Source organism: Polypterus senegalus, chromosome 11, assembly GCF_016835505.1.
Source record: "Polypterus senegalus isolate Bchr_013 chromosome 11, ASM1683550v1, whole genome shotgun sequence".
Lineage (NCBI taxonomy): Eukaryota > Metazoa > Chordata > Cladistia > Polypteriformes > Polypteridae > Polypterus > Polypterus senegalus.
This window is the reverse complement of record NC_053164.1, coordinates 28,647,107-28,658,070: the sequence shown is the minus strand read 5'-3', so window position 1 is coordinate 28,658,070 and position 10,964 is coordinate 28,647,107. Positions and strand designations below refer to the sequence as shown.

The 10,964-nt window shown below is 36.1% G+C and overlaps 1 protein-coding gene across 5 annotated transcripts in view; it reads left to right on the top strand.

The window, feature by feature from the left end:
- Positions 1-10,964, top strand: part of pak4 (p21 protein (Cdc42/Rac)-activated kinase 4) — a 130,906-nt gene that overhangs the window by 99,076 nt on the left and 20,866 nt on the right. For all 5 annotated transcript variants that reach the window (XM_039768250.1, XM_039768251.1, XM_039768252.1 and 2 more), the window contains one exon: positions 3,552-4,274. In XM_039768250.1, coding sequence (XP_039624184.1) covers positions 3,552-4,274 — 723 coding nt within the window. The remainder of the gene's footprint in view (positions 1-3,551; positions 4,275-10,964) is intronic.

The window sequence follows — 10,964 nt, the reverse complement described above, 5'->3', positions numbered from 1 at the left end:
TCTAAATACTGTACAGTTGCTAATAAAGTATTAATTCCTAAAATGTCTTGAATTTCAGTGTATTCATATATAATGAAAGCTTGTAGTATGGACCATGATTGATTGAACAAGATATTATTGTGAATATCTTACTTTATTTTTGCTTAGCTTTCCCTGGTGAAATGTATTCTTTCGGGTTTGTTCAAATTAATGTGTCCAGATTGTTAAAACAAAAAATAAACTTAATGCAGAAAGCTTAACATTACTAAAATAGTTTGTAGTAGTGGGTGATATACCAGTTTAGTATGAATTTTGAGACAATTTTTTACTGGTGTGGTAAAATTATTAGAACAATTGCAAACACATTTAATTATAAAACCCACAACCTGTATGCAGATGGAAATCGGAAACCTCTTTTTGTGTCTGAACATTAGCGTCTTAAAAGTAATGTTTTGTGCATAAACGTCTATGAGACAATGGAGAACTTTATTGCCACGTACTTTGCAAGAGCATAGTGAAATTCTTGTGCCACAGATGTGGTGATATATAAAAAATATAGTGAATAAGAGTAGCAGAAGATAACCTAATGAAATAAATATAGTAAATAAGGCAAGTGTTAAGATAAAGTAATGTACAGCACAATTATATTTTAAACAGCAGATGGGTATAGCTGATCTAGGGCAGGCAAGATCAGGTTGCTGGGGGATTTAGTGACATTGTGGCCTGGGGGAAGAAGCTGCTCCTGAAGTGGGGGGGACCGAATGGTGAGGCTCTGGTAGCTTGTCCCAGAAGGCAAATTTGAAAACCGGGGGTTCGCTTGGATGGCATGAGGTAACAAACGAATGAGTGAGAGAGAGAAAGAGAGTATCATCTTTCATCTGAGTATCTGCACAACATTAGCAAAAGTTTTGACGGGTAAGCAGCATGTATCTGTTAATTAAATGAATCATGTTATTAATTACATTAATCGTTTTTACAATTTTTGTTAACAAACGGAAACTATATACCAATACATTACATCGCTATCTATCAAAACCATCAGAATTTTTATTATACCATGATCTGGATTTCAGGCCATATCACCCATGCCTAGTTTACTTTCTCATTCATATTTAAGCCCTAGACTATCTTTATTTCAGTACTGGTCGTATTATAAAACTGCAAATAATAAAAGAAAAATCGGTGTTAGAAGACATTACTAAAGCTGCCATTGTAATCAAATTCTGAATATTATGCTGTGAGGATCTAAGCAGAACTGGAACAGCTGGTCACAGTAAGTTAAATTTTGATTAATTCTGATATAAAGCTATGGGCCAACATGGGTTGTTTTTATGCAGAAGAATCTCTTCTTGAATAGGTAGGTGTACTCGATGATAGAAAGCTGGGTGTTAAACGAGTCCATGTGGTACAGAAGGTGTCACATCTGGGTTGGCATATTTATTTATCATAGAGAAAATGCAGGAATTGTGAAAAAATTTGACCTCGAGATTTTGATGAATCTTGAAGATTTAGACCTTCCCGAGTCCAAAAATACCATATTTGAAATTGTCTGTCAGTGTGTAAACACGATAACTCAAACACTTTGACCTTGGTCAATGAGATTTTGTACACCTGCTTTATATTAAAAATAAGGAATCCTACCAACCTTTGGATCACTTCTGGCAACTGGAAGTGGTACTTTAACTGAATACTTTAGCGAATGTTCAAGTAAACTATGATTATAATTACAGATAGATGATTAAAATTTTGTATAGATATTTATAATAATACGCAAACAGATATGAAATTTGAGAAAAATTACTGAACCGGAAGTAGTATTTTATTTAAACAACCATCTGAATTTTTTGAATCATGGAAATATAAATCTGTACATGATATTAAAAACTGTATTCAATATAATGCATATTCTTTCAATAACTATTATTAATTTTATTTTAATTTATACATCATCAGTTTAACAATAACATGTAAAAATTGAACATGCCATGTAAGTATAAAGATGTAATTTAAATAATAAGCTACTATGTCCCCGTTGTGTTCCTGGTAATACATTTAATTTTTATATATATATATATTTATATATATATATATATATATATATTTATATTTATTTATTTCCACCATCATTATCATAATTAAATGTAGTTAATGCAGTTTTACCTAAAGCAATTTATTGCAACAAATATTATATAATGCTAATAATTTTTCTATTTTTTAGGTGACTGTAACTCTTTTTACTTTGCATGTAATCCAGGTAATGCATATGTAATATTGAAAAAAGTCCACCACCTCCTTAACTGCGAAAATATTTTAATATAAAGTTTGATTATAAATAGAGATAAATGATTGTGTATCGATTTTATCAACTAATTATGATGAGAAACAAAGACATGATATTTGAGAAATGTTACACAACTGGAAGTGGTTCTGATGACCTTTTTTTCTATCTCAGTGTATGAGAAAGTCAAGGGGACCACACTCCCAATTTTTTTTATTGCTGTAAAGCAGGGGTGTCAGACTCGGATCCTGGAGAGCACAGTTGCTGTATGTTTTCATTCCAGACACTTTCTTAGTTACTAAGCAGTTACTGCTGCAAATTTAAAATTTTTCTTCTGTCTTAGTTATAATTGACTTGCTTAATTTGTTTTTCCCCCCTTAAATGGCAGCGGAACAATTAAGACATGCAAAGTAAGCCAATCAAAATACCAACTAATTCAAACACTGCTGGAGGGACTCTAATTTTTACGTCAGTCAGTTTCTGATTTAGCAGTCAAACAAAACCCGTTATTTAATTCTATGACTTGTTAAGTGTTCTCATTTTTCTACCCCAGTCATTTCCAAAACTGATTTTCTTTTTTCTGAGATTGCCAACCAAATGCTTTCAAGATCAGAGCTGATCAATGTTTCTAAGACCTTCATTTTTTTTCTTTTAAAATATATTTAATTGAGACTGATATTGTAGAAAAGAGACGGGTGAAATTTAGATCTTAGTTAGCCTGGTCATCTGTTGGCTTTCGTTGCATTTTGTTATTTGACTGCTGGCCAAAAAAAATGAAACATCTAAAATCGAAGTCCTTTAAAATCAAGGCATCACAGTGTGCTCCATTAGCATTATTAGTTAGTGGCTGGGACAAAAACCTGAAGCCACTGTAGCCATCCAGAAACTTAAGTATTGACACCCCTGCTCTAAAGATTACATAACGGTGTTACAGTCTATATTTATGTATAGTATCTGTTTTTCCATCATGCATGCTAACTTTTTATAGCAAGACCATGAGGAACCAAAGCCTGTTTTGGCAAATACATGCACAGAGTAGGAACTAGCAAGATACTAGGCCATCGTAAAGCAAAAGAGTTCCTGCTCTCTTGCTCTTTAGCACTAGGGAAGTTAAGAGTTGGTTACTGCATTGATATCAGATCATTGTGTTGTTAAAAGGATCCATGAGAAACAAACTCCACACAAGGTGTCTCCGATGATAATGGGACCACAGTTCAGTTGCTGTGATTTGGTAGTCCTACCAGCTGTGTCATATATCATATTTAATGGAACTCTTGCCTTTTTTGCCTTTCAGATGATTGTTCGTGGCAGCAAAATTGGCGTAGATGGCTCTTTGACCTGGCTGCTAGATGAGTTTGAGACCATGTCTGTAACACGCTCCAACTCTCTTAGACGGGGAAGCCCCCCTTCACAGCCCCGCCGAGACTCCTCATCTTCTACTGGCCAGGAAAATGGAACTCAAGTCAGTGACGTTCACTCCAGGACTCCAGGAGAGGGGCATAAAGGAGGTCATGATCGACAAAAAGAGCGGCCCAAACAGGCAGACAAAGAAGTGGGAAGGGACAAGCAAGGTCATGGACAATCTCATAAACCTCCCAAGTCTCATCGAGGGGAAGAGCACCGACCCCATCAGCAGCCTCGAGGACAGGAACCAAGTTGGAACTATGACAGAGGTCCTCCACCACCCCCTCAAAATGTTCATTCTAAAAGCGAAGGAGGCAGTGGCAGAAAAGAAAGATCAGACAGAGAAGCGAGTATTTATAATCATCATTTACAGGAAGATGAACGCGCAGGTAAAAGGGACACTGCACCAGACAAAAGGCCCAAATCCTCATATACTGGCCCAGAAACTAGCCCTCAATCACCCAGGGACAAACGACCACTCTCTGGACCAAATATTCGTACTCCTAATCTTCCTGTGACTGATGGGGTTATTAAAACCACTCAGCAGTCGGGTCGGCCTTTTAATACTTACCCACGGGCAGAAACGGACTCTGGCAGGGTAGCTGGCAACCAAGTAAGTATATGTACATGCTTAAGGATACGGCAAGTTGTCAAACAACTAACCTCTAACTTTGAGAAAGCTTAAGCCTAAAAGTATATATATTTGATAAGATTTTCTTTTTAAGAGGTTGGATGATGTGGAGATAGTGAATCAGGAAGTGCAACGGATTAGCAAGGAGGAAGTAAGGACAGCTATGAAAAGGGTGAAAAATGGAAAGGCCGTTGGTCTAGATGACATACCTATGGAAGCATGGAGGTGTTTAGGAGAGATGGCAGTGGAGTTTTTAACCAGATTGTTTAATGGAACCTTGGAAAGCGAGAGGATGCCTGAGGAGTGGAGAAGAAGTGTACTGGTGCCAATATTTAAGAATAAGGGGGATGTGCAAGACTGTAGTAACTACAGGGGAATAAAATTGATGGGCCACAGCATGAAGTTATGGGAAAGAGTAGTGGAAGCTAGGGTAAGAAGTGAGGTGATGATTAGTGAGCAGCAGTATGGTTTCATGCCAAGAAAGAGCACCACAGATGCAATGTTTGCTCTGAGGATGTTGATGGAGAAGTTTAGAGAAGGCCAGAAGGATTTGCATTGCGTTTTTGTGGACCTGGAGAAAGCATATGACAGGGTGCCTCGAGAGGAGCTGTGGTATTATATGAGGAAGTCAGGAGTGGCAAAGAAGTACATAAGAGTTGTACAGGATATGTACGAGGGAAGGGTGACTGTGGTGAGGCCTGCGGTAGGAGTGACAGATGCATTCAAGCTGAAGGTGGGATAACATCAGGGATCAGTTCTGAGCCCTTTCTTATTTGCAGTGGTGTTGGACAGGTTGACTGACAAGATTAGACAGGAGTCCCCGTGGACTATGATGTTTGCTGATGACATTGTGATCTGTAGGGAGCAGGTTGAGGAGACCCTGGAGAGGTGGAGATATGCTCTAGAGAGGAGAGGAATGATGGTCAGTAGGAACAAGACAGAATACATGTGTGTAAATGATAGGGAGGTCAGTGGGATTGTGAGGATGAGGGAGTAGAGTTGGCGAAGGTGGATGAGTTTAAATACTTGGGATCAACAGTACAGAGTAATGGGGATTGTGGAAGAGAGGTGAAAAAGAGAGTGCAGGCAGGGTGGAATGGGTGGAGAAGAGTGTCAGGAGTAATTTGTGACAAACGGGTACTACCAACAAGAGTGAAAGGGAAGGTCTACAGGACGATAGTGAGACCAGCTATGTCATATGGGTTGGAGACGGTGGCACTGACCAGAAAGCAGGAGACAGAGATGGAGGTAGCAGAGTAAAAGATACTAAGATTTGCATTGGGTGTGATGAGGAAGGACAGGATTAGAAATGAGTACATTAGCGGGTCAGCTCAAGTTGGACGGTTGGGAGACAAAGTCAGAGAGGTGAGATTGCGTTGGTTTGGACATGTGCAGAGGAGAGATGCTGGGTATATTGGGAGAAGGATGCTAAGGATAGAGCTGCAAGGGAAGAGGAAAAGTGGAAGGCCTAAGAGAAGGTTTATGGATGTGGTGAGAGAGGACATGCAGGTGATGGGTGTAACAGAACAAGTTGCAGCGGACAGAAAGATATGGAAGAAGATGATCCACTGTGGCGACCCCTAACGGGAGCAGCCAAAAGAAGACCATACAGAGCATGACAACATCTACTACAGTATACATGTAGAAATATATTATAAATGGCAATATTCAAATAGAGAGTACTTCAAAAATATTTTTTTCTTTTTTTTTATGTTCTTATGTTCTCTATAGAAGCAACCTGTAGTGTATCCATTGTTGCGGATTGCACTCGACACCTGTTAAGTATGTTACAAACTGTTGTTTCTGTATATACCTATAACTTATTGTAGGAAGCCACACAGTAATTGCCTACACACACATACACGCCTTATTATATATTATTAAACTTACTGGATGCTGAAGGCTAACTTAGCTGCATTAAGCAGGAAGGTAGGGACCTTCTCCAGATGGAATGGTTGTCCAATGCAACAAACACACAAATGCATCCCAAGATTCATTAATGCAGATTTTGAATTGTTAGTTAACCTAAAATTAATGTCTTTGGGGTGGAGGAGTAGGTGTACTTGAAGAAGGCCTGTGTACACATGGAAACTCTTTACAGACATTGACCAAGTTGTTAATTTAGCCCCAGTTACTGGAGTTTTTGGGCACCTTGCCTAAATCTGTTTGCACCATACCACCCCATAATAGCAACATAGCAATTAATTTTTTGAGACATGTAGCTCTAACATCTCTTAATGCTAAGGTGTCAGCTTTTTTAAAATTAGTTCTACTACATATTGAATCAGATTAATGTTGCTTGATTTTAGCACACAAGTCTAGGAATAGGATTTTGATAATATTTTAATATACAGTCTCTGTGAAAAAAAATTCATTGCACTCAATAATAGCCTGTTGTGGAAATTTTGCATTGCTCGACGTAACATGTCAAGAGGAATGCCAGCGATTTCCTTTTCAATCCCTTTTAGTTTAGCAATGGTTGCAGGATATGTGTGGTACACTTGGCTGATAAGATGTCCCCACAGAAAAAAATCACAAAGAGTGAGATCTGTGGATCTTGGAGGCCATGGAATGTCACCGTTGCGTGAAATGGCATGCCTTCCATCGATTGTCAGGCAGTATGCAAAGTGGCTCCACCTGGGGACTTATTTTTTTAAGGCTGAACCCGTCTCTTCAAAATTACGCAGCCATGTTGTAATCACATGAGAAGATGGGACATGATCTTGATGTCTTAACGGGTAATGATGCTAAAATCTCCTTTACGCAGCAGCCACACAATCACCATCCTTATAAAAGGCTTTTACAGAGAACGCTTGATGCTCAACACTACACTGCTCCGTTATAACTAATGGCAAGGGGTTCTAAATGAGGTTGTGTTGGTCCCAAACAATTGCCGACATCCCAGCGTTGCCAACACCTAGTTCCAAAATTTCCCGGTTCCCTGCAACAACCTTGTAGTATCAGTTATACACTTAACCAGAAATAGTATTAGACCATATGGACTATGGATCATACAAGTTGCAAACATTATGGTAGAAGCAGTGTATAATTTTTCTTGGAACATATGTAGAATTATATGACCTTTATAATCTACAGTATGCAATGATGAACTTCATCAATTCTACATCTGCCAATCTGTACATTTTTCTGAACTTGATAGAGATGTCTGTCTCAACAACAATGGGAGAAACATAGGGAACAGCCTAACAGGATTAAATAGGATTAAATTTAACACAAAAAATGATTACATCATTGATTCTGTTGTCATTCTGCCTAACAGAATTTATTTAAAGTATGGTCGAAAACTAACAAGAAGACCAAGACATAATGAAACAGAAAAAAGTTACATAAGAAACAGTTCACCATTAATTAGGTTTATCCTTGTATAGGGCATATCAAAGTATTGTCACATTGAAAACTATGATATGATGATAGTAACACATTTCAATCTAAATAGGAAAACATAAAATAATCACAGTGGTTAAGTGTTAAAAAAAAAAAAAAACTATGCTAAAACACCTGTAAACATGAGATATTTAAGAGCAATGCCTGTTAACAGCAGTCATGGAAAAAATAAACCCGTGGAAGCTGCTTGGTCATTTATAGCAGACTAAATCACAATTTTATGGACTTGAGCAGTTGCCCCCTAAGGCACATACTAAAGTCACGAGCTGTATAAACATAAGATTGACGTGTGATGTGATAGAAACAGTCGAGCTCTAAAAGTTCTATCATATTGATTGAGTATTGCATGAACAGAAGCAGCAACTTGAAAAAGCAACAGTGACACCAAGTGAGATGGCGGGAGACCAGGAAGGAAGAGCCATAGTATATAAGGGGGTCAATAACTATTCAAAATTGTTAGCAGGATTTTACTTTTGAGAAAATAACAAACACAAACATAGATGCAGTATAACAGTATAATCAGCATCTTTAGTTTGGGCGTGGTCGACTTAATACTGTAAAGTAATTGAAGCTTCAGCCTGAATTTAAATGCTGAGGAGCATCACTAGGAGCCAGATTATTTCCCACTTTGGGAGCCTTGAGACCAGAGCCTGGATTTCATACAGTAGTTTTATTCTTAGAGGACCACCACCATCTTGGATTAATAATTAATGCATACATCTGTCTGTCCATCTATCTTGTAGGATATAAACCTCCTGTTAAGCAATTAAAAAATTTAACATAAGGAGGATTTTGAAGTTGAAGTAACCTTAAAAGTATGCCAATGAGATTTGAATAGCAGTTATTTGGACATAAATTCTATTCCTTTAAAACATTTTTGTGGCAGTGTTTTCAATTAAATAAATCCTACAAATAATATGATTTGAACATGCACTGAATTAAGCATTACAATAGACAATTTTGCTTAAGTTAACTTCTCTGTACCCTCTACACTGTGTTATTTTCCTATATTAGAAATATTTCTTGGCTTGTGCCATAATATAAGTGTTGGATAGACTGTTGTTAAAAATAATATATAAATTGACGATTGATTAAGCAAAACCATCATACATGTTCTTTTTGTTAAAAAAGTAATAGTCAATTAATAGAATGTCTTTTTCCCATGTTTAAAGACAAATAGTTAAGAAACGTCATTAGGTATGGTTAAAACTTGTAGCTGAGTATCTTCTGCACCCTAATGACAATAAATACTATGTTTTCATACTGTATGTTGTCACAGTAATATGTAGAATAAAAACTGTTACAGTCCCAGTAATGAACATCTGAATAACACCACATCCAACTACTCAATGTAAAATGATGAAGAACTAGCATCAAACTTCTATACATACTGAAACCAGTATGAACTAAATTTGGGAAGACCTGTGTCTGAGAATCCACCATCACATTTAAGTATGTGTTGTAGAACTGTACAGTCAGCACTGTGAAAAGCTGTGCTTAAATCTAACAATATTATAACTGATGAAAAGTTTCAAATGAAATTTTAGCCTAAACAAAGGGAGACAGAATGAATGCAGGTTATTACAGACTAACAAGTCTGTCTTCTGTATAATGCAAAAGTATGAAAACTATAATAAGAAATAAATTAATAAAGTACCTTTATGAAAATAATGTACTGTATAAGAGAATACAGATACTTTCATTCTCTTTTGTGGACTGAGGTCATCAGTGAAGTCCCTCACGATCTGTTGTTTGATTCTTTTTCTAATTTTATATACATAGATTATTGTATAGTTAGTAAATTGGTGGAATATGTATATGATTCTAAATTTGGAAAGAAACCATATACTAAGGGAGCAACAAAAAGAATAAAAAGAATGCCTGCACAATCTTTAGAAATGGACAAGCAATCATGTGTACATGTAGAACTTAATATTTTATAAGAAATGTTAATTATAAACATAAGAATGGCAGACTGTCTTCCAGGAAGCAACCTCAGAAACAGTTTAGGGGTTTACGTTAATGCAAAATTCACATTGTCTAAGCAGTATGCAGAAGCAATTAAAAATGAAAATACACGTTTATATTGTGATAAGTGTTGAGTATAAATCAAGAGATGTTATTCTCAGATAGGTAAATAAATAGAACTTTATTTGTCCCCAAGAGTATATTAGTACAGGGTGGTCAACATCTAATTATGCAGATCCAGATTGTCTGGATGACTTTGATTTATGCGGGGATGATTCCAGTTCGGCGCAAAGACAATTCTTCATGTTGTCAGTTCGCACACTTCTTGATGGTCCGGTATTTTTCGGGCGATTTTCTATGTAATAGACTTAATTAATTAAGTTATAGCGTAATGAAAATTGCATAATTAGATCTGGACCACCCTATATATTATAATATAATAACATAATAATCATACAGTATAATACAATAACATCGGCCTATAATGCAATATTTAGACCACATGTGTAGTTCTGTGTGCTGCTCTAGTTACCATGCTGCCAAAAAAGACACAGCAACAAAGTACATCATAGGTCTAAAGGGTACGTTCTAGTCTGACAGACTCAATAAACCTCTTAAGTCTCAAATAGAGAAGGTTACATGGGGTACCTAATTCAGGTTGTCAAAGTGATAATTGCATTTACATTTCATTTTCACTGATGTCCTCAAGTATGTGATTTACTGTTTAGTTGAAAGAATTTTTTAAGACTGAAGAAGGGAAGCACTTCTTTTATACTATGATAGTTTATCTAATTGTGTATAAACTATTGTTGCTGAAATGTAATATGTAGACTACAAAGAGGTTTTTGTGATTTGAGATGAAATACTTTTTGTGAAATTCTATTTAAAACCAGTTTTTGTCTTCCATGTCAGTGAGTTTTGTTTTGTTTATGGTAGTGTAAAGAAGTATGAGTAATGTTATATAAAATTACATGGAAATAAGATTTAGAATCTTCAGTTTTCTTTAGAGTAATTGCAAAAGTTTAGTAAGTTAAAATGTCAAGTGATGGCCTTTGTCAGGATTTTTAAAAACTGCACAATTTAAACAATTATTTAACTAAATTAAAAAGATACTTTTTTCTTTTTGTGATCAATGACCATTTTCAGTGTGAATTTAGGTGTTTATTTTTAATTAGAAATAGTTTTGTATTAACCACCAGCACATTAATGCCTTTTAAAAGTTTTGCTAGTCACATAACAAGCATACAAGTTAATTGACTTATTTGGAAAATTTTTAATCTAATAAGTAATATTTTAAAT